Here is a 27,677-nt window from a genome sequence, read left to right on the forward strand (position 1 = left end):
CAGTGTGAAACCTCTGCAACATGGAACTACTGCATTAATAACACAAAGGGTCAGATTTAATTAGTTGTGTGTAATGTTAGGTTGTGGGAATGGGGAGCCCCTGTCAGTAAATGTCATTTGCATCCCAGACATACTAACATATGACCCAGTGACAAACCTTTGCATGCTTTCTGCATTGCCTCAGGGAAAGCTCTGTGACAAAACCCTGTGTATGAAAAGATAGGGTTGAAAAAGGCAGCGACAGCAGATAAGGTATGGGTGTGTTATGTATTAAGGCAGTGTTTCTCAACCTCAGCAATTTTAAGTTGGGTGGACTTCAACTCCCAGAATTCTCCAGTCAGCTTCTGGGAGTTGAAGTCCACCCAACTTAAAATTGCTGAGGTTGAGAAGCCCTGTATTAAGGTAAAGACTCCCTCAAGTAGAGCCTGACTTCTCATGACTACCTGGAAATGTCCACATGGTTTTCTTGGCAAGAAAGCAGATGCAGTTTGCCGTTGTCCTCTTCCAGGACGTGTTTGTGTTTGTTTGTTTGTTTTGTTTTTAAATCCCAATCTAGCCTATAGCGCTGGGATTTCATACACTACTCTCCTAAATTACCAAAGATTAGGGATAAGCAATGTTGACAGTTATGCTTACTTTAGTTTCCGCAAACTCCATTTCACTTGTTATTACACTCTTCTGTAACATGTACTAACTCTCTTGAATTTCTTCAAGTCTATCTATGAGAACATCTTGGAAACTTCAACCAGTCAGAATGTACAAAACATCCAAGCAATGCTAGGTCCTAGAAGCACATTGCCCCAGAATTTTAGCTATATTAATGCATTGATTTATTGCTAGTTTTTATGGCTAAATCAAAGACTTATCATTATTAACTCCTTTTCATTACTCAGGCATTTGACTTGTAAAATCCTTGGAAATACAACCTGTCAGCCCAACAGGATAGACCAAACTAAGAAACCAATGCCATATAGGGCAGGACTATTTTCACTGTAACAGCTATAGTAACAGAATCTTGCAAGTCTGAATGTGTTTCCCCCTCCCTCACTTTATCTTTGTGTGAACTAGAGAGGGGGTTGTCTGAGATGTTTACTCATGTTATTTTCTTGGCCTGGGCTCAAGCCCCTCTTCTCTGACCCTTTCCTTGGTAGCAGCTCTTTCTCCTGTCCTTCAAGGCCATTCCCTCTGTCCTCTACACAGCTTGGTGTCTACCCATGGTCCCTATCCTCTGTCCCCTGAATTTCCAAAGACATGACCCCAAATGCAACAACAATTGCAAAATTTGCCAGTAGAGAAATCATTGCCCATGTCTGAAAACACATTTTTCAGAGCTGTCACAATACATTTTTAAAATAGGGCTTATAAATTGTTGTTACCTACTTTTATTATTGGGAATGAAATGAATTAGAAATCCAACTCACAATAAAACTATTAGATACCCATTATTTCACTTTAACTACAGTCTATTAACAATGAGAGAGAATCACTGAATTGAAGTAATTATGTGATAACCAAATAAAATTCATGACTTTGACATTCTCATTTTCTTTTTCTAATGTGTTAGAAAAGAAAAAGATAGAAAAACGGAGGTGGCAGCAAGACACCAATGGCTGAGTAATGAAAACACCAGTCAGACAATATTGAACCTCTCTTAGAAAAGACAGAGAAAAATGTGTCTCTTAATCATTACTTACCACAAGGGTAGCTCAGAACCTGGATGTCATCAATGGCAACGTAGCCATTTCTTCCATCTGAGACTTCAGCCTCAAATATTACCTGTCAAGGAGAAAGAAAAACGGTTTACAACACACTGCAACGGAATTCCCACCAGTGCAGAGTGAAGAGTGCATTTTCTCATTAAAGCCAAACGTTCTGCTATATTTCATGAACAGATTTAATAATGTTCGCTGCTCTTTATTTATTCCAAGATGTTCTTACGTAATACTTGTCAATGCTCACTTTTCAGTGGCCTGCTATACACAAATTAACATTTTAAAAAGAACCAGACCTTTCAGGTAAAAGAGGCACAATGATTTTTCAGCTTTCCATGATATTGTCTAGGAGACCAGTCTGCCACAGTGGCAGCGAAAGTAAAAACTGAATTTGCTTGCAGCTATCGTTATTCTTTGTTAAGCGTGTGATAAAAATGTCACACAAGAAATAATGAAGGGATTGGTATTATACCATGGGCAAATTCATAGGAACTGCAGTAGCATGGAATTACTGCTATGAATAGTCCTCATATGCCCCTGACTAGCAAGGGCTAAGAATTTTCATGAGAGAGGGAGGGGGACAGATTTTGAGAAATTTCCCTTCGATTACAAATAGCAGTTTTAAGGGAGGCAATGTTCCCTGGGAATGTGGTGGGAAGAATGAACAATTTTTACCTGTAAGACCATTGCCATGCTATTTTAGAAAATGCTCTGCCCCTTCAGGGGCAGAGAGGGCAGCAAATGGAAAGAACTACTGGCAAAAGTATCTCTTCCTCCTTCCTCCTTCTTCTCTCCTTCTAAAAGATTCCTATGGCTAAAGTTTATCACCCCACATATAGCTTAGATCCATCCTGAAGAAACACCTGTATCTCTCTGCTCTGAAAGCTTAATGGACTGTATATACCATTCTGATGGCCGCTATATATCCCTTCCTTCAACTGCTGAGCACTAGGGCCTGGATAGCTCTTAACGTTAATGCACTGTACATTGTCATCCAAGTACAAAGATCTGTAAGTTCAATTCCTGGTAGAGGGTTTGGACCCATAGGACAACATCTGGTTACCCTCTTGATCATCCCCCAAAAGGATGAAACTGGTAACACGGTGCCTCCTGGTGGTTAATGTAACCCATTATATTTATATTATTTATTTATTTATTTGTATTATGAATTGAGGGGAAGGGTTGATGCACACCTTTCTTTTTTGATTTTTTAAAAGAAAAATAAGCAACGGCTCCTCGCCTGCAAAGAAACTGTGTTACAAATACTTTAATTGCAGTCTTATCAAAAGTACATTATTTGCACATCAATAATTTTACTGAGATAAGCAAGCAATCTAAATGATCAAGACATTGACCCCAAAATAGGGGAAAAACAAAGAAGTCATCCATTCTATACAGTCTCAGCTGAATATAACCTACCATGCTTCAGAAACAGGCTATATAAATTGAATAAATAAATAAATAAATCAGACATGATAGTACAGTACTTTCTTCTTAAATAGGTAGTGCTAAACTAGTTAAAAGTGAGCCCCCCCCTTCATACGTAGCAGAATCCAGAGAAAACAACAAACTCGTTACATATGCATGCACGTCCAAACGCGCAGTGTGAAAAAGTTGGTTCTCATCTAGTTTTAGAAATATATGGGGCTGTAACCAGGAAAAAACAAAAATTGGTGAATCAATTGTTGCTCTTTTGTCAAGCCTAGTATTTATAATGATGGGGGGCGGGGGGGAAGAATCCCTTTTTCACAGCACAGCAAAAGTGTTTCTTTTTTTTTTTTAAATCACCATGTTATTATGACATTTTTATGGTTGATAATTGACAGTATACAGAATGCAAGTCCTACAATCATAAAATGATCTATACAAATTAGATGAACATACACATGTAGAGAGAGGAAGAAAGAATGTTTATGAGACAGGCTAACTCACACAAGGAGTTCTAGTCCTGCCTTAGGCATGAAAGCTGGCTGGGTGACTTTGGGCCAGTCCCTCTCTCTCAGACCAACTCACCTCACAGGGTTGTTGTTGTGGGGAAAATAGGAGGAGGGAGGGGGATTAGGTATATTCACCACCTTGAGTTATTTACAAGATGATGATGATGATGACGATGATGACAATGACGATGGGATAAAGAAAATAAAGAAGTGGAAGACACCTATCTAAGGTCTTTCAAAACATTATGTGTAAACTTTGCATCCTAACAGTTGGATGGTTCACTATGTCAGCCCACTAGAAATGGTATTTTGCTGCTTGTTCTTTGTGAAACTTCACATAAACAAGATTATTTAAGCAATTAAAAGTGTTTTAGAATAGAAAAAAATTAGGATGCTCACAATCTAGTACTGCGTGGTAAAAATGATCTACTCTATGTTCCACTTAATGAATAATATTTTACTTTTTGTAGGCCTATGAGCAAGATTACTTTGTTTCAAATACAAAAGAGATTCAATTTTAATTCACAGTTCTAGCCCATAGAATAACCTCGAAGAAAGACATATAGTATATTTATTGCAATCCCGTAACTTGGTTAACTGATACAATTTGGAGGGCTGCTGCAAAGCTGGAAAATATAACGGGATAATCAATAAGAGAAGAAGGTATGTTTCTTAAGAAGCAAGCAGGATCTCATCCATGATAGCATTTAAGAAAAACAGAGGCTAAAGTTACAGTTAATTCTTTATTTTTCAAAGCCAAGCTTCTGTTTTAATGGCCTTTTGATATTCAAGTACAAGGAGTGGAGTAAGTTGACATTCAAACACAGCAAACCCAAATCTGAAATTTACCAATCTTACAAACCTAAGAGAAACGCCATCCTATCAGACAAATAAAGTATCAGACAGATTAGGCACCTATTTCAGTTGAGCAACTGGACAGCAAGGTCAGAGACAATCATCCTTTTTTCATTTGATAGTCAACACTTCTGTCACAAGTAGAATCCTCTGCCTGCCATGAAGGGAAGAAGATTCTTGACCTGGTAAAGCTTAGTAAGTACAGTGCTGCTTAAAAGTTTGTGAACCCTTTTGAATTTGCAATATGTCTGCATAAATATGACCTAAAACGTGATCACACAAGTCCTAAAACTAGGTAAAGAAAATCCAATTAAACAAATGAGTCAAAAACATTATACTTGGGACTTCCTGTTTTGGGATGCCGCTGTGAGTGCACGTCTCTTGCCTGTCTCCTAATTAAAGTACTTTCGAATTTCTGAATTATCGGACTGTGTAGACAAAGACTTTGATCACACATAAATAAATTTGTATTACATATTATCTTGTTTTTAATCAGCTATTGGGATGGCAACTAGACATAAATGTTCAACAGCTGGCTTGATTTCAACTGTGCCACTATCTGCTGAGCCAGGTGAGATGGTGGAGGAAGATTCTTCCACTGATTTGTTAAAGGAGATCCTGGCTCAAGTAAGTCTTGAAGCTGATCGAACAAGAACTGGCAGAGCTTAAATGTGATTTAAAACTGATGCAAGAAAAAATGGCTCGCTATGAGGATCACTTAAATGCCCATGAGTCAATTACTCAAGCCAGTCATAATATTTGGATAAATGGATTATTTATTTAGAATCACAATTGCATAGGAAAAATCTACATGTGATTGGTATTGAAAACCCTCCAAGTCAATCAAACCTGGCTGAATTTATGGAGGATTTTTTCAGAAAGCTCCTTCCTTTGGGAATGGATTTTCCAGCCGAGATTGATCATGTGATTAAAATTACTTTAACAAGAAAGAAGACTGGAACTAATTCCAATATTATTATTGGGCAATTCCTCCATGTTACCACAAGAGATGAGATTTTACGTATATTTCGCCAGGAATCAGTAAAGTCTCCTTTGAAGTGGGGTTCTAGTCAAAGCAAGATATCAATTTATCCTGATTTTACTAAAGAAGTTTCAAAAAAGAAAAGGATGTTTACAAAAGCTCGAAATCTTGCCAGATCAATACAACTTCAATATTTCATGCATTTCCCATCTACATTCTTCATTAATCATCAAGATCAGATTCACAGATTCGATAATCCTTTGAAAAGAGAGGTCTTTATTCTATCTTTAAAATCTGCTGATGGACAAGCCTGATTCTGTTTCACTCCATGGAATCTACTGCAGGAGAAGTTTGTTTGCTTACAGCTCTGCTGTAAAAGCCTTATTATAAAAGCGTCTGTGCCTGCATTTTATTTTTTTTTCTGTACTCTTCTTTTCTGTTTTGGTTAATTTCAAGATAGAAAGTCTGGGCTTACTACCAACTCTATCATCTATTTTTAACACATAGAACATTTCCTTCAACTAGTAATATTTGAAACTGTTTTGTAATTTTCATTGTAAGAAGACAGATGAAACCACCATGCCATCCCCTTTGAAAAGTCATCAAGTTCTGCAATTTTTTTCTATTTTTTAGGATCCTTTTAAATCTCTTTAATAATGTTATTTGCTTGTTCCCTTGTTTATTTTTTTGCACCTAATCACGCTTTTCTTTTTTTCTTTTAAGTGTAAATCCTATGCACATATATGTAATAGAATGGTATTTGAATGCTGAATTGAGTCTTTATGGAGGTTCCACATCTGTGAGCAATACTAGTAAATATGTTAAATATTTAAACATAGAAAAGTTTATTATTAGATATTTTTAAAATGGTACAGGTCATAAAATGAATTAGTATTGGGAGAATATTAATAAGTGGGCCAAAATAAAATTAATGAATGAAGTTAGTCTTAATGTAAAAGGGTTGCGAGAATCAAAGAAACAAAATGTAATCTTAGCATATTTGAAATCATCAAGGGCAGATATTGCTTATCTACAGGAGACTCGTTTAATGGAATAGGATAAATCTCTGTTAATGAAGGATTGGGTGGGACAGGTTTACCTCACAGATAGTTCGACAAAAGCTAAAGGTGTGGCCGTTTTGTTTTGAAAAGGATTCCCAATTGAAGTGCAACAACTTATCACTGATGCAAATGGGCGTTATTTGATTTTATGTGCTAAAATAGCAGGGACTGCAGTAACTACGGTTAATGTTTATGGACCAAATTTAGATTCTCTGATTATGTTTTATTAATGTTTTCAACACTTAAAATGAGTGTACTTATGGTAAAGTGATAATAGGAGATTTCAATGAAATACTGGATCCTGAGCTTAATAGAAATACACTGGCACCAAAAAACAAAAACAAAAAACCAGTCATTAGCAAGGGGAAAAAATTAAGACTTATACGGAAGAATTGAATTGAGTAGACCCCTGGCATTTGATGTACCCAACTAAAAGAGAATATACGTTTTATTCAAATGTGCACCATAATTTTTTTAGGCTTGATTATTTTTTAATATCATCAACCTTACATACCAAATTCAAGAATGTAATATTGATGTTTGTTATGCATCTGATCATAGTGCAATCACCTTGAAGTGTACGTTTCAGAAATCAGTTAAGGTACTGAGAAATTGGTATTTCAATGTTTCCATACTGAATGATAAAGAATTTGTACAACAAATGCGGGTAGAGACCTCACAATATTTTGATTTGAATTCAGAAATATCAAGTGCCTGAATTTTTGAATGGGAAGCATATAAGGCATACATTCGAGGTTGAATTATAGCTTATGCATCATACAAAAATAAGATTAAAATTAAAAGGAAAATAATTTGAAAGGTAAACTGAAACATTTATGGGCACAGATGGTTAGATGCTCATCTACAATTTTGTACAGAGAAATACAGGAAAAGAAATATGAATTAACTACTATAATATTACAGCAGACAGAATTTATGCTAACTTGTTTACAACAGAGATACTGGGAGCATGGCGAAAGACCTGGTAAGATCCTGGCTAATCACTTAAAGCAAAAGAAAGACAGGGGAATGATTCCAATTATTAGAGGTGAAAGTGATGAAATATATAAAAAATATAAAATATGAAATATATAACACTTCAATTTGATATAAATTGTCAATTTTTAAAATTTTATTCAGAATTATACAGTAAACCAGAGAATGTACTGAATGAAGATATAGAAGCCTTTTAAAATAGAATAAAAGAAAATTAACCTATCACATTTAGATGATATTAAAAAAAAACAACTTTTATTTGCTCTATCTGAGGTAGTGTGATGGAATGGAATTATGAAGGCCATGCTCAGGGAGATAAGCATGTTCTTAGCCCCAACAGGAGCATGGGAAGTTCAAGAAGATGAGGCTGGCACCTCCCTAAGGAATTTACGGTGTTGTGGCTGACTGGCTTGGGAACTTGGGTTCAGTCTGGTGAGATTCTGTCTTGAGGTGGAAGCTAATAAATGCAACAGAACTGTATTTGCATTGTCTCTTGGAATTCTTTGGGCTGAACCTGACATCAATCTTACCAGACTCAACCCAAGTTCCCAAGCCAGCCAGCCACAACACCATGAATTCCTTAGGGAGGTGCCAGCCTCATCTTCTTGAACTTCCCACACTCCTGTGGAAGGCTAAAGAACACACTTATCTCCCTGAGCATGGCCTTCATAATTCCATTCCATCACAGGTAGAGATTAAAGAAATAATTTTAAAAATGGCAAGTGGTAAAATACCAGGATTAGATGGATTCCATATCATGTGGTATAAAACATTTATAGATCTTTTGGTGGCAAACCTGTCTAGTATATGAAGAGATATTTGATAAGGGAATTTTATTACCGGCATTTAATCAGGCTTATATTATAGTTATACAAAAAGCAGGTAAAGATCACACTCAGTGTGCTAATTATTGTCCAATCTCATTTATTAATGTTGATACAAAGATCTTAACAGCAGTGCTAGATAGATTACAGCAAGTCATACCATTCATTATGAAGAATGATCAAGCAGGGTTTATAAAAATTAGGCAAACATAAGACAACATTAGGTTAGTTGTAGATCTAATAGACTTGAATAAAAATAAAGATCAGTTTGTCATTTTATCATTAGATGCCTTGACAAAATACATAAACAGTACATGTTTGCTGTACTAAATAGATTTAGATATCCTTTACACTTCATAAAATGGATCAAGATGTTATATGAGTCGCCCACAGCTAAAGTAAAGGTTAATGACATGCTTTCTCCTACTTTCCCACTATTTAGAGGAACTAGACAAAGATGCCCCCTTTCACCCTTGCTTTTTAATATCCATGTGGAACCCTTGGCTTGTGCTATTAGACAACATAGAAAGATTTACAGAATAGTACATAATTCAGTTGAACACAAAGTGGTTTTATTTGCAGACATTCTTTTGTTTATTTCTAAACCTCATACTACTATCCCAGTGTTGATGCAAAAGATAGATGTCTTTAGTAAAATAGCAGGATATGCCATTAACAGGTCCAAATGAGAATTGATGCCAATAAGTGAAAATTTGCTTACCCATTCATTTAAGGAATATCAATTCCATATTTGTACCAAATCCATTAAATATCTAGGTACGTGTATACCAAAGAATATAACTCAGTTAGTAACATGTAATATAAATAAAATGTATAGAGAGGTTTCTTCAGATACCAATAGATGGGAGTCATTAAACCTCACCCTCTGGGGTAAGGTGAATGCTCTCAAAATGAATATTATTCACAGATTAATTTATATTCTGAGAGGAATTCCAGTTCATATATCTGGAAAATATTTTCAGAAAATAAATTCTTTGTTTAGAACATTTCTATGGGGTTCTTTAATTCCAAGAATATCTTTACAAAAAATGCAATTACAATTAATGAGGGAGGATTTGGTTTTCTGAATCAGGAGCTATATCATCATACTGTTAAATATCAGAAGCCAACAAGTGGTGTTAATTTTCCGATTTGAGCAACTTTGGAATATACGTATATAACACCTTTGGTTGGATTGACAGTATTAGGTTCTAAATATACTAAAACTCTACTATCTCTGGAAACAATTATATCAGTTAGAAAGTTATGGAAAGGAATGTCTAATAAAAAAAGATTCAACCCTTCTTCCCATGCCAAATTGACATTATGAGGAAACCTAAGTTTAAAAACTGGGAAAAAGATTGGATGGAAGCAGGGATATTGATTTTGGATCAATTGATAGATGATGAAGATGAATTTTTAACATACTCTGTGTTAAGAGATAAATATCATCTATCAGATATAACCCAATGGCAATATTTACAGTTACAAGAATTGTTAACAGCATTGTTTGGACCAGCAGCATTTCAGCTTCTGAGACCCTTGAGATATTAGAACAACTTGTTAAATTCTTTAAAACTAAAAAACCTATTATTAGATTCTATAGATATTTGTTATCAATAAACCAATTTGATATGCAGATGCTAAGAAATTAGTGGAATAAAGAATTAGAAGTTCCTACAGGTATATGCCTAAATGATGGGACAGTATCTTAACTTCTATAGCAGGAGTGTCAATGGACCTCACATTATCACTTATACAACAAAAAATAATATTTAGAATTTACTGGAATCCATTATGTTTGTATAAAAAAGGACTGTCAAAAACAGCATTTTGTTGGAGATGTAGTAAGGATATTGCTGCTTTAAAACATGTTTCTACAATGTCCTATACTTACTAAGTTTTGGGAGAAGGTAGTGGATTATATAAATATGATTGTGTGACAAAAGCTAAAATTTTCAGAGGATAATATTCTCTTGAACTATATACCAAGTACATAGAATCTGACAACCAGACAACGTAAATGGATTCTCCATGCCCTTACTATGGCCAAAAGACTGATATTGCAGCACTGGAAAGATAAATGTATGGTCCCATTTACTCAATGGATTGAAGACCTGATTGCACTTGCCACTTATAAGTAGATAGCCTACAGATATAGACTTTGTATGGACAAGTATAATGAAATACTGTATGGGACTCATTTATACAAAATACAGTAGGTTAAAAAAACCATGATAGTCATATAAGTGTACTAGAAATATATAGGTACTTGAATAATATCTGCATTAGATAAGTATATATAGAATTATAAACATTTACTGTTATAATAATGTATCATGCTATATATTTTTTCCTTTGTTGTATTTCTTTTACTTTTTTGTTAAAGCACTTTTTATGTGTTTTTTCTTCTTTTTGACAATGTATGTATTTCCATCATAATTATCTTTGTGTTTGTTCCTTTTTTCTTTTCTTTTCTTTTTTTTAATTATTATTTTACAGGCAATTTTTTTTAAAAAAAATAAAAAATATTATACTTGGGAATGGGACGAGTCTCAGTCCCTTGGATGTTAATTATTCTGCTGTCAGTAATAAGGACAATGATCAGAATCCAAAATAGACTGCCAGTGCTTCATATCTTTTGAAATGATTTTCAGAGAAAGTGAACAGGAATTGGGAGGTATCCTGTATGGGCTTCAAAAGTATCAAAAGTCCAGTAAAAAGTAAAAATCTAAGGAAAGTAACCCGGAGTACAAAGTTTAGAGAGGGGAAGAAGTGACTGAATGTTTGTTGAATAAATTGAACAAAAGTACAAACAAATAGTATTGTGGCTTAAATACTGTCTTGGTTTGAAATATTGATTTCAAAGAAAAGTTCCAGTAATGGTCTTCTTAGATCCTGGAAAACAGGATAGTAGTTTGGAAAATTTTACAAGTTGGGAACACCAACACATTTTTCCATTATTGGGAAAATAGACAGCTCCCCTGTCCATCAAAGGCCATTAACTAGAAAGTTAAGACATCTCTGCTGTAGAAACCTAAATTCAGTGCTAAACTGAGAGTATCCAGTTGCTGATACTTCTGTTCCCAAATTCTCTTTTCTTTTCAATAAATCTGATTAGAGAAGCCTCGGTGAGTATATTGTTTTTAGGTGTAATCACCTTGATAACAAGTTCCTAAGTTCTTCTCCAGTGTGCATATTCTCCCAGCTTATTTGCTCAATTCTTGATTCCTTCAAATGAATTTACTGTTTCCTGCTATGCTACAATTATCTAATTGTGTCCATGTTTCAACTGCATGGGAAGAAAAAGCAATCATCTCTCATTCTGCATCTCTTCTCTGACACCGTGAACACTATATAACAATACAGTGGGCTCAGTTTTGCAATGGGCTTTAATTATGAAAGACAAGAAGAGATATAGCCCACACTGAAGGCAAATAGGATTGTGTGGCATTATGGCAGCTGGATATTTTAAGGTTTGAAAAGCTTTGGAATGGACGGTTGCACATACAATATGCATGTTAATAAAGAAGTTTTAAACATGGAGAAGCAGAAGAGTCTATGTGAATATAGGCACAGAAGCTCTGATACCACCAGTTTATTCTATAGAATCAAATCAGCTCTTGCTGAAATAAATTTCTAGTTCCACTTCCACATATGACAAATAAATGGCTCTGACAAAACAAAAGTTTTCTCTTTTTCTCCTTGCAATTTATTTTCCCCTTGCTAGGCTCTAATATACATCATTAAGATGAGCAGAAAGGCAGAATTCAGAACTGTCCAAAACCTAATCGTCCTTATCATTTTAGCAGATCATTCAGCTGGTATATCATTTCATTCTGTCCAACTACAGGAAGACATGGATTCTTGCTAGCTTAATTATCTGAAACTTGAGCTGAGATATAGGTCATTCCTAATATCTTGTGTCAAGAACGTTAAAGAATTGGATGCAGAAAGGACAGCCATCCCAGCAACATGGAAGAAAATGTACATATCAGCTTGGAAGTGAAATGAATTTGTACTTTATGCTATTTTTTCCTTCATTTCACTTAGCTGAAATCCTAATGCATTCTGGTTCATGAAGCTCCAGGTTCATTTCTAGATAACTGGCTTAATTATTAAGTGAAGGACTTACTAGTTCAACTTGTTTCTCTTTCTTTACATTAAAAAAGGATAATATATGAACATATAAGTAACTCTATATACATTAATAAATTGCTTAGATATCAGTAATAGAAGATATTCTATATTCAGAACCTGGGAGGGGAAGCTAAAAATACATAAATACAAAAGCCAATATTTCTTCAATTTTATCCCAGATAGATAGATAGATAGATAGATAGATAGATAGATAGATAGATAGATAGATAGATAAAGTCAAATTTGTTGCTGGACTCAGAAGGCTGTAACTTTACAGTTGCCTTTTTTTCTATACCTGTAGAGGACTATGAAGATCACTCTTAAAGAAAGAATTCAATGGTTATTATATAAACATCAATTCAGCCAGGATAGACTGGAAGTGTGAAGGAAAAGCTGAAGATTTTCCTCCCTTGATTCTCTTTAGTATAAGAAGGAAGAGAAATTTCTGCCAAGCTTTCAAGATTCTGTTATTATACCTTATAACAATAGTTTATGTGTTGTCTCTTCCCTAAATTGGCTTAGCTTGAATGGCTGACAACAATAGCCACCAGCTGTTTTATTAACATGGAAATGGTTTAGGATCAGCGTTAAAGGTTCAAATTACAGGATGAAAGAGCAAATATAGCCACTAATACTTAGCAGAATAACAATTAAGATCATTTAAAGAATAAAATATTATGCCATTGTGTATTTTAGACTAACTGGACTTTTTATCATACCTGTCTGCAGCTTGAGCTGGTAAAACAGCCAGAAGATCTTTCAAGGAAGACATACTTCTGTAATGGTATGTGGGAATGACCTTGGGAGACAGGAGGAAGAGCCACAGACAACGGCCTGAAATTTGAGTCTGAAGGAGGATGGGTGGTGAAAGTATCTCAGAAGGGAACTTCCTTAGGTTTTGGGATAGTAAAAGTGAAGGAAGGGAAGGATACTTTCAGACTTGCAAGATTCTGTTAATGTAACCTTACAATAAAGATAGAGCTAGTACTCCTGGCTGTGCTTCTTGCATAGACTACCTTGCAAGGCTAACATTGATCTTGCAAGTCTTAAATTACTCCCACGCCTTCCTTCACTTTTACTCCCCCCAAAAATAGGGATGGTCCCTTCTGAGACACCTGTCACGTGAGCATGCCTACTGATTCTAAGAAGGCATTAAGGTTTTGTTTTTCTCTCCCTAAAGGATCTGTCCAGCCCCCCAGCCCCCATTCAGAGAATGTACTTGTGGCAAATAGCACAAAGTATCACATCTGATAACCATCTGATAATCTGACCCCTTGCTAAAAGTGGGCCTTATGTGCTCAATGAAAAAGAGGAGGAGCAAGAACAAAAATGGCCTGCCTACCAACATCCAAGCAGGAGGCAGAGATACTTTCTCTACAACTAACCTATCTGTAGTGAGCATACGCTAAGAGCCAAAAGCTTATTCAAAGAAGTAATAAATAACTGGTTTAGCCAGCCTAACAGTATTAATTCTATTTGAAATTCTTTGTATGTATCCCTTTCCTTATTCCCTATTGTTCCTTTTTCTCAATAAACTTCTGCTCACATCTGTAGCTTCACTGGTTTTAGCAGGGAATTTCTCATTACAAACTTCCTGATATGCAAGACTGTGTGGTTACAAAGCCATTTCTTATGTTTCAGAATTTGCCCAGGGATTTAAGTGCATTATTCTGAGGCTTTAGGTAGGAAAACACTTTACCAGTTTTCTTAGAGCTGGACTAAAGAAAGAAAAGCTGGGTAGAAAGACTGAGAATTCCTCCTGAACAGGCAAAGGCAGTGTTAGGAAGTTTAGCCTTACTGGCAGGACCCTACTGTAATTTCTTTTTCTGGAGAACCCTTGGAAGAGGGGGGCTGCCAGACAGGTTTAAAATGACTCTTCCTCTTGATTTGTAACAATACCATAAGTGACAGCACTCCCTTTTGTCTCCTTGCCAGCAGCATCCCAATCAAGGACAAGATTGTCACATGGCTACAAAAAGAACAGAAGATACCACCAAAGCAAAGAGGACTTGGGACATAAGCCAAACTTGAACTTTTGAATATCAGACGGCCTGGCTCTTTCCCCACCTTTCCCTTATACACACACACTGACAACTGCATAGAGATTCAATACTTGCAGTACATGATCATTTTAGGCAGCCTAAGTTCCTCCCTGAAACAGTAAGCTAAGAAGAGATGTCTCAACATGCATTTCTACCTAACCCACAATTTTTTTGTTGACATAATAAAATGAATCTCCCATGTGAAACTTCCAGATAATTTTTGCTTAGCTAATTTAGAAACCATGAAAACATAATTATTTCCCTTTGAATGCTTAAGTAATGCTGTGAGGCTGGGTTTTCTGCTGACAGAGCCCCGGAGGATTTTTTTTTTTTTTTAAACAGTAAATCAAACACTTGGGTGGAAAATTGTAATATAGCTTCTTAAAGATGTGCTACTTAAGAAACACACTTCTCAGGAGATTTGAAAATGAAGTTAAACAGCCATCCACTTGTTTTTAAAACAGTCTGATTCTTAAGAAGGTTGGTTGGCAAGTGTTATCTAGTTACATTTATCTAATGATAATCAGATGAGGAAGCTTGTGCCATTTGCCATTATTTTTTCAACCTGCCAAATGATTACACAAATGCATTGTTCTATCTCATCAACCCAGCCCGTGAATTGTCCAATCATAGTTACTGATGCAGGATAGTCCTCCACGAAATAATAAACTTAAGCAAAATTGAGCAACAATTCAGACAAGGTAATAAGGAACAGATTGAAATTACAGGTACTTCTCTCTGTCTCTCTTTTCCTGAACAACCATGAGGAAGGAAATGGACCATTCTGAAATACTATAATACAAAAAAAACTAAGGCTATGCATTGCAAGATGATATGCTTTGCTGTTATTATCAGAAACATCATTCTTATGAGGGTGAATACATAGGACCATTTACCAAGCAATAGCTTAGTGTGGTATAATTGTAGCCAATTGATAAAACGGTTCTTAATTGTCCTCAAAAATGGTAAGAAGAATATCACCCAAAGCAGCATTTTCTGGAACTTTGGCTTCTAAATGTCATTTTAGGCCAAGTTTGGGGCAGTTCTCATTAGTTCTAATGGTCGTTCATTCTGATGCAAGTGTAGTGCTAACTATTGTTATACAATAGATCATAATGATATTCATATCCAAGAGAAGAGGGAATATGCACAGCCTTTCATTATTGATACCCAAAGCACAGCTGGAAATAAGGAATAATGCATTTGATGCTTACTGGCTGACTCAGAGGATTTCATTGAGAGAAGAGCCTGTGAGGCTATTATGTTTTTCAAAAAGATACTAATTCCTTTTTTTCCCCTCCTTGTTCCCACTTTAAGCCGAGCTGTTATATGACATGTCATCATATGTCAGTGTAGACAAAACAGATTAAAAATTATTGTGGCATATTTTCATTAAAAGCATGCATTGCCCAAGCAATGCAAGGTGACTCAGATCAGAGTTCATCTCTGGGGTGCAGCAGAATGATTTTCACCCAATTTGTTCCAAATCTTGGTTTTAGTAAAGTCCCATCATGCTGCTTCAAAGAGTTGCATTTCACAGCACTTGTGCCCAAATCAATCACTTTTATTGAGGTTCAAACTATGTGCTGCTGTTATTTTAACACTGTAGTGGATTTCCCAACTCTTTTTGTACCAGTAACTCTACACCATTTCAATGAAAATCATTGAACATGTTTTATCTATTTATCACTTTTTAGCTTCCTGAAAGAAAGTTACAGCTATTATTGGTTCTCCACGCTAATCAATAGCAGAAGAAGGCCCATCTTAACAAAACTGCTCCATCTTAGTCAATGAGATGGAGCAAAATATTCCTGGAATGAACCAGAACAAATCAGGCTACTTAAGGGCCTAAACCAAAGGTGGGGAACCTAGAGTACAGTAGATACTCTCTGCACATTCCCAACTGTAAGCCAGAGAAGACAGATTTTCAAAACTAAGTCATCATCATAATAGTTCACAATTTGACTTAACTAATGCAGAACTAATAAAGTTAAGTTCTCTGGTATTCTTATCAAAGATCAGGTGACTTAAGAGTTACCCTTTTGTTACAGCATAGTGATTCCAGAAAAGGTGGGATCCTAAAGTTCTTCAATAATTATTTTAATTCATAAGAAAACTAAGATTAACAGCCATCGTGGCACAGTGGTTGAAAGGCTGAATTAGCACTAGTAGGACTCAGGTTCAATTTTACCTTCAGCCATGAAAGAAGATGAGTCTTTTCATTTCAACTAACTAATTGTTTTGGGAAAAACCAGAAGGTAATTATTATGGATGACTTCTTGAGCTTCTGGGAGGAAAGGCAAGATATAAATCTATTTAGCCAAGGTACCTCACCCCTTCCTAGGTTAATCCATTCACAAACAGAAGACAGAAGAAGACAGTGAAATTATTGCTGAACTTGGATGTGCTTATGGACTACCGTATATAGCACTAGAGCAAACCTTTTCCTCACCTTCTCTGGATTTTGCCAGCTGAGCCCTGATGTAACAAAGATCTTATTCCTTTCTAATTCATTTTGAAATACACCTAGGTGAGAGTTAAAAGACATAAAAATTCATAAAGGAGACAGTAAAATGGAAGAGAGATGAGAGTTACAAGAAAAGTGGTTTATAGAAAACATATTGGTAGAATGGCAGCTTTTTCATCTCCTTTCAAGTTTCAGTTATATGACTTTCACATTAATTTTCATGAGGGGAGATGTGTTTAACTCTGGATTTGTTGTGCATGCTTGTTGTTGTTCCACATTCCAGATTCAACAAAGGAACTGATTGCCTGAAAATCTGGGCTTTCACTTTTATCAAATGAGGGGGAAGCTTGAAAATGTGACCCAAGACCCAACACTAAGACAAAGAAAGCAAATAAAAATATCCACAAAAAGCCTGAACTAGAAGCACATCTCAAAAGTCTAAAGTAAAAACAAATCTGCCTGGGGAATTTCCAGCTTTCAAATTATAAGATGCGTAGATTAAATGAAACCATATTAGAGTAGGTTCATTCTAATCAAAGTTTCCAATAATCTAAATTTAGATAATGGGGTAATATTGAATACACATGGGTGTTTGCAAGTATCTGGGTTTGTCAGGTATGATCATAAGTGCTTGAGGGAAGCAATATTAAAATGTGTACTTGGTAAGAAAGTCCACATTCCCAAAGGTGGTAATTATATTTTGCTTGGGCAAGACCAAGCTGTCCCCTCATCTCTAGTCTTCTGAGTGTCCCATGTCTCCCCCATGCATCAAAGGTTCTATGTTACAGTAGCCTGAAGGAGAAAATTGCTCATAGAATTCAGGAAAGGGGTGGGGTTCAGGTTGGCACAGAGAAGTATAATATTACACGATGCTTCCCATATATCAAAGCTATATGGGGTTTTAAGAATAAGCACTGTAAATCAATTTGATTCCATCTATACCTTCCATATTCTAAGGCATAGCAGGTTGTAAAGATCCCTGTCTTAAATCTACAAGCATGTTGATGTAGTGAGAATGACAGATAAATATTATAATTAATAAAATAAGTAAAACTTCACAGTTAAAGTGTTCACAAAGTGAGAACTTTAATTAAGCCAAACAAAGTCCAGAATTAAGAATTGCATCAAGAGCGTATTCATTCATTCACCTATGGCATGAAAGTTGTTAGCACTTTATGTGGCTTCTGCTGCATTAAATTAACCAGAACTATAGCAACCAGGTTCCTCTGGGCTAAAAACCCACCCTTTCTTCCAGCTACCAATTCTGTTTCTTCTCTTCAAAAGTTATAGTGAGAAAAGTCTTTCAGAAAACTCTAGAAGCAGACAGATTACAACATATCTCTGATTGATCTTATTTATCAAATCCCTATAAGCATTCTTAGGAAAATAAAGAATGTGGCTCACTGCAACCCAAGTCTTTCTTTGCTCTTAAAAAAAAAAAAAAAAAGTTGAGATGGTACAGAGCATCCTGGAGAGCAGATGGGTGTCAGAGAACAATCTCACCAGTTTAGAAATGGGTGTGATGTGATGGTCATTTTGTGCATAGGAAGGCTCTCCTCTTTTGGTAGTCATCTTGTAAAAATTCTCTTGACATACACACAAAACACAAAATGATCCCACCAGTCCAAAATCTTGCATTATTGATTGGGTACAACTGCGAGAGCATTCCTTTTCCATTCTTTTTAAGTGACTGTACACAAGAACCCACTGGGGAATCCAGTATGGGCCAAGGGGATTGTTACTTTTCCCACTTTTCAGCATACAGAGTGTTCTATAAGAATGGTGATGAATCTGGTCCCATTCGACTCAAAACAATAAAAGCTATATCCCATGTTGAAAACAAGTCTAATTTTGTTTATTGGTGTGTCTACGACTGCAACTGAAAAAGATAACTTCAAAGAAAATGCAAGATATTTCCTCACCAGTACTTCAGACTATTTTGCATTCAATGATAAAAGTTATTCTTAGAAGCCACAGTAGTCAGAAACTATCACACCAGTTGAAATTTAACTACAGTTGCCTGAGTTCATCTTTACAAAGCAGAAGAATACATGAAAGATCCTTGCAAGGTAACAGTTGAGGCCTTTGATGGCAATCCTCAATGTCTGTCTGTCTGTCTGTCTGTCTATCTATCAATCAAAATAAAATAAAATAAAATAAAATAAAATAAAATAAAATAAAATAAAATAAAATAAAATAAAATAAAATAAAATAAAATATAGAAACAGTTTGGTCTAGTGGCAAGGCACTAAGCTAGAATCCAGGGAACCATGAGTTCTAGTCCCACCTTAAGCATGAAAGACAGCTGGGTGACTTTGGGTCAGTTGTTCTCTGTCAGCCCAACTCACCTCACAGGGTTGTTGTTGTGGGGAAAATAGGAGGAGGAAAGAGTATTAGATATGTTTGCCGCTTTGAGTTATTTATAAAAATAAGAAAGGCAGGATAATTAAAAAAAAAATCCTCAGTAGACAAGACACATAGGCATTGTTAGTGATGAATGAAGATTAACTTTAGAAAAACAAGCCTAACCAATTAGACCTTATACAGTAATCCATGACTATTACTATCTTCCTTTCAGAAATGCTTCTTGACAATTAAAAAAAAGCATGATAGAAAGTCTTACAAAGAAAGGTATGCAAAATAGCTATTCAGAAGCAATTAGTAGTTTCCTTTCTTCCCTAGCCCAGGTTATATACTCAAAAGGCCAAGCAGTGCCTTCATTCCATTTAATTGAAAGGAATCTTGCCTCTCAACTGGGAGGATATTAAATAGCCTGAAAATTACACAGCTAAAACAAAGAAACACACACTTACATGTCATCTCACCTTTTAAAGTCTAGCCAAACTCAGACCCAGGATAATGGTGTTTTACCTACATTCTCTTTCTTCTCCTCTTCCCCCACAATTTCCAAATAAAACAACGTATTCAACACCTGTTCAAGGCCCCATGCCACAGACCTCCCAGTGACAACAGAATCTCCATCAAAGAAGATGCATCTAGGGGATGGAAACAAACATGCATGTTTTCAGCAACCTAATCAGTATACTTATCAAATTTAAATCAGTATACTTATCAAATTTCAAACCTTAACATTTGTTCACCTCCAATCCCATGAATATTATAGCTTCCTATGCAGGAACTCAAGTTCCCTCTGCTCTATATCAAAATTCATTCAAGTGTGTGTGAAGATGATTTCCAACCTATATCCACAGCAAGTAGGTATTTTACATTTTACTGTGAAGCGACTGTGAATTTCTGACTAGCAATGAAGTTCGTAGCACTGAGCTAAAATCAACTGTTGAGATCCTTAAGAATTTGAAATGGTTTCTGGGTCTCGCATGGACCCTTCTACCAGGCTGAACTTGAAAATAAGGCAATCCTTGACAGAATCTTCACAGGCTGCAGCCTGTAAACAACCAATATGGGACAAACAGTCTAGTAAGATGTTAAGAAAGGAAAATATTCAAGTTTTAGAGGGTCAGTAAGAGACAACACTCATCCTGCCTGACACTATTTCTTTAAAATTGTAATTGCTTTAAGGTAAAAGAGAAAGGGGAAAAAAGAAAGATTAAAAAAAACACACAAAAAGAAAACAACAGAAATGTATTATATTAGAGATAGGAAAAAATTACTCAGCCAAATTCTGAAACACATTTCTTGTACGATATGAAGAAGTGTCCTCTCATTCTTTTTACACTTCTGATTGTGACAACTTGTTCTAAACATTGTCTAAAATGACCAGTAAAAATAAAAGAAAATCTTTTGTTGAATTAAGCATCTTAAAACCACAGTGCCATAGACTTAAAATAATCCAAAACAGATGACAAACTGATTAAATCATGATTTTTTCTTGTTGATAATGCAGCTGGAACAAAGTGTGAAAAATGGTTTCACTGAATGGACTACATTTCATGCTGTTAAGCAATATAAGTTGAAATGTTTTAAAAACTTGATCAATAATCAGCTGATTACTTGCACATACATTTCAGTTTTCAAACTGGGATAAATATCCCAATGACCTGTTTGTCATGTGAATAAGAATCAATATTATTTATTTATCTGAATGTATTCCAAATGCACCCTGCAGTCTTTAATGCAGGAAATGGATAGAAGTATCACTAAAAATGGAACCAGATCCATGAAATATATCAGTGAAGTTACATAATAATTTTTTTGGTTGATGATTAGTATGTCATTAAAGAAACTGAACTCAAAATATGTGCCCAATGAATCAGGAAAGTTAACCACATCATATGTGTCTTCATATGATAAATGTAATTTAGATAAAGACAATCTAGGATTTGTCTTTCCTTTAAAAAATTCTTACTATCTTATCAATCAGCTTAATATAGCTTAAGAGTATAGCAAAGGAATGTCTCTGAGTCAATATATCACTCTTGAAGTGATATTACTTTTTAACAGTATTTATCTTACTTAATCATATACAGTATTTATATCATAATGTTTATATCAATATAAACAGTTGGATATATTTACATCCACAAAGTTTCCTTGGAAATATTTAAATAATGTTAAATATTGAAATATTAAATACATATTTAAAAGAATTCACACAACCTGTAAACACCCAATTTTTACAAATTTCAGTAGAAACATTGGAGCCTATAAAAAGCGTATGAAACTTGCTCCAGTTAATTGAATAGGCTGATAATTTACCAAACCTATTTACCAAATAGATTAATAATTTACGAAACTATTATACAAGATCATTAGGTTTTAATATAGTGCATCCATAATAGTCGAACATGTTTAACTCCAGTCACTGTTATATCCACAACCCAGATGTCTAATATTGAAGGTCAATAATTCCAGTATCAAATTAAAAATCAAAAGAAACAAAGGACATCCTTGACAAGTTCCATGAGTTATCTTTACAGATGAAAAAATAATTCAATCTGTAATAACCCTAGTTAGAAGAATTAGAGTGCCATATATAAATCCTATTAATAAAATGGGTAAGAGATTGTTTGCCAAAATTCCTTTCAAAACTTTCCTCTGCATAATATCAAAACTCTTTATGCATTCAACAATTTTACTGAAGCATATTCAAAAGATCAATGAACAACCTAATAATATTGGGGAGGGGGAAGAAAATCATATTGTGCATAATCAAGAATAGCATAATCTGTAACCTGCATGCTAGGTCAGTCAATATTTTTCATAAATATTTTACATTGTGCAATAACTCACCCCAGCAGCAAACTTTGCCAGCCTTCAAAATCACATCTATATAAACCTCCCTAAAGGAGGTAAGAAAAACTTTATTCAGAAAAGGCATTATTATAAAACTGTGTCTATGAAGACTAAAAAAAAAAAACAGTCTATGTCTTGCATTACTGAAGAATCATTAAGATCGGAATTCTTTATAAATTTCATGGGCTCAATAATTTCTTGAAGACTTAATGTTGCAGCTATATAGACAGTTTGATCGTGTGGAAGAGCTATGTTTTAGAATCGATTTTTTTTTTCCTGATTTACTTTTGACTCAGTACTATATAATAAAGAATAAACAATGAAGTTGTTGATTGATTAAACCAAAGTTGTTATACACTTTGTCCTCAGTGCTCTAGATAATAGAAATAATATTATTCTTTCAGCTGAGAAACCAAATTGTTTGCTAGGTCTTTCCTCTTTCTCCAAATATTTTTGTTTTATACAATTTAATAAATATTCTGTATGAATTACATAAAGTTCTTCTTTAGCACTTCTAAAAGCTTCATACAAATCTGGTGGTTATCGTGTGTGTGTGTGTGTGTGTGTGTGTGTGTGTGTGTATATATATATATATATATATATATATATATATATATATAAAAATTTCCTTAACTTTTCCCCAATTTTTCCATTGGAGACTTTTATATTTATTTTTCCAATATTATGGCACGGATATATAGTATGTCTTAAAATGCATCCCAAACAACCACGGCATTTACAGTGGGGGTATTTATTGGGGGGGGGGACTTCCCTCTCATTGAATCTGTTTTATAGAAAACCAGACCCTTTAATAATGGCATTTTATATACAGTTTAAAGAGGGGGGGGATGACTTTAGCTTGCAATACAATTGACTTTTGCTTGATATTTACAGTAGCTCCAATTTTGGGAAGCAAATGCTTACTTTTCTTAAATGTTTCTGAATTCCCATTGTGAGGAGGAAGACGTGTTTGAAGCTTGCTGTAGCTTCTGTGGTACAGAAGCAGGTGGCTATAACCACTTTGAACTAGTCCCTTGAGAAGGAATATTTGGCTCAAGAGCAATTTTGTTAATTATTTCATTTCACTATTTTCTGCTTGATACTTTGTCTGGCATAGATTTCCAGTTCTGTACCTTTTTGCTTATATTCCCCCAACTATGCGGGGGGAAAAGGGGAGGGAAAAATGATATGGATCTTTATGCCATGGAGAAACAACACCTTTTGTCATCACCCATACTATCTGATATCCTGGCAATCTGAGTTTAGCCATGGACATTTCATAAACCCTCTTGCAGACAGAATCACTTACCTCCACTCATGTGGTCATGTTCATGCAAACATCAAAACACTGTAATAAAGAATTAATGAAGCAAATGTGTGCAAATTTGAGTGTAGGAGATGGACAGAGGAAAGGAAGACATTGTGAACGCCTGCATATTTTTAAGGCATATTCCATTCTATAAAGCAGCAGATTAACAGATTCTGTACATTGCAAAAGGTTGCCCTGCCTCCTAGTTTGACTTGTTAAAATGCTTCCACTTACTAGTAATTAATGAAACAATACAATATATTGAAAAACAACAGAAGGCACTGAATAATGAGTCTTGACAGAATGCACAGATCATCTATCATTGGATTTATTTTCAGGAGCATCTGTGTGTGTGTGTGTGTCCCTACACTCAGAACCCATCAACAGTCATTATACTGACAAAACTAAATAATGAATGGCAATGCAAACAAAAATGAAAAGAAAAAAAATCATCATCATCATCCTTGTCCACACTGTAAAAATGCAAAGCTTTTGTAAGCAATAAATTTAGTCAATGTCAGAATATCCAGGCAACTCTGGCACAATTCATCTTACATTTGAAAGCTATATAGAACAATCCTTTACAAGCAGCCATGCTTTTTTCTTTTTTCTCTTTCCTGTTTCTCTTTTATTTACTGCCTTGCAAGATACTATTGAATATCTTGATTTCTAAAAGCAATGCACAATACTAAAGGGGAGGAAGAGGGAGAGGGAGAGGGAGAGGGAGAGGGAGAGGGAGAGGGAGAGGGAGAGGGAGAGAGAAATCTTGTTTATATTTTAGCCCTCTCTGTGTCTCTGTGTGTGTTTGTACATATGTAATACATTGAACTGTATTTGAAATGACATGCTTATCACACTGACTCTATAGAACAAATACCACAACATACTATTAAATACTTAGTTATTGTATTTTAAAGAATAAACTACATAGATAACTCAAGGAAATCACATGAAATCCACAAGGGAAGAGTGATAATTATAATTTCTTTGATTGTTGTGAGCTGCCCAGAGTCATTGAGAGTCGGGCAGCATGCAAGCTTAATATGTTGTCGTTGTTCTTCCTTTTATGCTATCATGGGGCTATTAGCATTTACTGAACTAACCAGAGAAACATTATTGTATCTGCTTAAGTTCCTAAAACCATTCTTCTTTTTCCTTGGATTAACAAGGACATATCAGCCCCAACTGTAACCACCTCTCTATGGAAAGCCACCTTTAGCGAGGAAGCAAGTTCCTGTGGTATATTCTTTGTCCACCTGGCTTGACTCTCTTGCCACTGTTCTCAAACAGGTCCAGGCTGGTCACAAGCAACCTGAATGTCTTGGTTCAGAGGCACCCAGAGAAAAACAAAGCATTGGAAGAGACTTCAAGGGCCTTGCTGCACTCTCTGTTTCACTGTGTATTTCAGAAGAAAGAGATCTGACTAGGCAGTGGCAGACACTGAAGCTTATCTACAGCTGCTCTGATGGGAAAGATATACAAAGAACCAGAGCAAAAGGAAATGGAAATGTTATCAAGAGGGAGCCAAGAGATGTCTACACCAGGAAGCAATACACAAGCAAGACTAGATTCAAAGGCATCTTCTGCTCCCCCCGCCCTTCCCTGTGCAATGGAAAGGAGTATTGCTGCCACCAGTTAGTCAATCTGAACCAGCTAAGAAGGAAGGGAAATAATATTCTCTCTTTTGGAGGAGAGAGGCCAAATGGGCAAGCAAGAGAGATGGGATGAGGAGAAGTTACTGACAAAGGGTGGAGGGAATAGCATGCTATGTCTGTGTTAAGGGATAACAGTTTTCTTTCTTCTCCTCTTCAAACTTTCTACTCAAATCTTGCTAAACAATAAAAACAGGTTATAGTTGTAACAGCTAATATGAAAATGTTTTTAAACACATACATAAAAATGCTAATGTAATGGTTTGTGGGAATGACCTTGGGAAACAGGAGGAAGAGCTACAGACTAGACCACCATCATGCAAAAGGTATCTCAGCCCACAGAAGCAAAAGGGGTGTGGGAAGCATCTCAGAAAAGACTCTCCCTAGTTTTCTGAAAAGTAAAAGTAAAGGAAGGCAGAAATGCTTTCAGACTTGCCATATTCTGTTTCTGCAACTTACAATGAAAGTAGTGTTAGTAGTCATGGTTTGTGCTGCTTGTCTAGACTACCTCAAAGAGATGACAGTTAATGTTCAAAGATTTTTGGAAAACTTTCTGTGACTCACTATCTTGCTCACTTCCTTTAGCCCAATATACTGTGGCTTTTGAACACATTCCACACATGGCCAGGTATCTCCCCACCCCCACCCCAACTCCCATGCTTTACTGTTGTATGTCAAGGTTTCTATCAAATATCAGATGATAATGGAAGTTGAGCCCTCAGTGATACTGACCTGAAATTAAGCCTAACATGACTGTGGATGTACTGTCATACAAATAGACAGGGACCTATATAGCCTCTGATATCCCTATCAGCATTTACCAATCAACACACATCTTTAAACTCAGTGTACTTATCTACAGATTCTGATCCACGAGGAATTTCAAGGAAGTCCAGACATATCTCAAATGTTGCTTAAAATACACTGTGGGAAAGATACAGTGCACTAATGCTGGACAGGGCAATTCACTCTTGAAATCATTTCCTGTCATTCACAAGTGAACAGTGAAAATGATTATATGATGCATACAGGGAGAACAGCCACCTTGATTTAATAAGGACTTTTAGTGATACTTGTTCAATATAATTAGCTGCAATCAAAATACAATTCAACAAATTAATCAGAACCATATGCCTGGGAAAAATGAAGGTAATCAGTTAATGCCACAGCAAAAAGTTGTGTTCAGTTACAAAGTATACTGGCATTCCCAACGTGGTGATGGTATTAAATTAGATAATTGCCTTCATTCTGTCTAATGCAAAGATAAATATGCAGCAGGTAAATGTATGGGGCAGGAGGTCAACTTGTTTACTTCAAAAAGAAATGAAAAGAAAAATCCAGTGAACCTTTCCGTAATTATGTATTCATGTTTAATTTTTAAACTGCTTTGTAGATTTTTCTGTCCTAATAATATTAACCTCAGATACCACTCTTTCAAGGAATTACAATAGAATGACAACATCTAAAAAGATTATAGGACATACATATAAGGTGACATTCAGAGGGCACACGCACATTCTTCCCGTTCGATATGTTTAAAACTGGTCCTTAACTAAATGTATCTATGTCTATTTTTTTTTTTTAAGTCTACCAGCAATTACTTTTCCTGCATTGATTATGTATTTGCTCTGTATCCAAGACCTCAATGTACAGAGATATGAACTGGGGCAAAGGCATAGCACTATACAGTACAAAATAGATACTCAAATTCAGAGGACACATTTACTGAGTATCAAGGCAGGTTTTGATAATTTACAGTCTGTAAAGTGGTGTTGGGGGGTCTGGATAATTCCCCCCCTTTCTTTACAGAGATTATTTATGTGCCATTCTCAAGTAATGGAAAGACTATGTATGTTTGGGTCTGAATACAGAATGCTAATTTTGAAATCATCCTGCCTGGTTAGACTCAACAGCTTTCAACTTCTATTTCCTTCATATGCAATCTTCTTACAATTTGTTCGTGTTAAGATAATCAGTACTATCAAGTATTTAACCAGCAATTTATAAATATTCACAGTCTCCTCAGGCTATCTGCAGAAAAAATGCATATATTTAAATCTATGTTTTACAGCAAACTGTCAACACTGCCTTTTAGTAATTATCAGATACTTTTTTTCTCAGCCAATAAAATCTTAAACTGAAAAGTGTTGCTGTCTTCATAAAGTGTGATTTCAACAGTAATTGGGTTGAACTCTTTTAACAATAATCATCACTGACAAACTGAACAGACAGTAACCTTTGTGGTACTGATTAAATTAAATGATTCAGGCAAAAGTTATTGGAGAAAAAAAATCATGACATCCACATTAGTGAAAGAGGATGGCATTGTGTGTTTTTTTTTAATCTATTTACACTCATCTCAAATTAAATCTAGTTGAAGTACATATGAATTCTGGATTCATTTCTGTTAGGGTTATAAAATTCTGAATTAACAAAAAGGCCCTTGCCGATTTCATTTCAGCTGAAGATTTTATGAAGGTGTCATA

At 35.4% G+C, this 27,677-nt stretch overlaps 1 protein-coding gene across 8 annotated transcripts in view; it reads right to left on the bottom strand.

Annotated features, from left to right (window-relative positions):
• Positions 1 to 27,677, bottom strand: part of PTPRK (protein tyrosine phosphatase receptor type K) — a 377,364-nt gene that overhangs the window by 198,639 nt on the left and 151,048 nt on the right. For all 8 annotated transcript variants that reach the window (XM_088140673.1, XM_088140663.1, XM_088140667.1 and 5 more), the window contains exon 4: positions 1,695 to 1,776. In XM_088140673.1, coding sequence (XP_087996799.1) covers positions 1,695 to 1,776 — 82 coding nt within the window. The remainder of the gene's footprint in view (positions 1 to 1,694; positions 1,777 to 27,677) is intronic.

This window comes from Python bivittatus, unplaced genomic scaffold (genome assembly GCF_059951505.1).
Source record: "Python bivittatus isolate LINGU-HERP-01145 unplaced genomic scaffold, Pbiv_v1 ctg000020_np1212, whole genome shotgun sequence".
Taxonomy (NCBI): Eukaryota; Metazoa; Chordata; class Lepidosauria; order Squamata; family Pythonidae; genus Python; species Python bivittatus.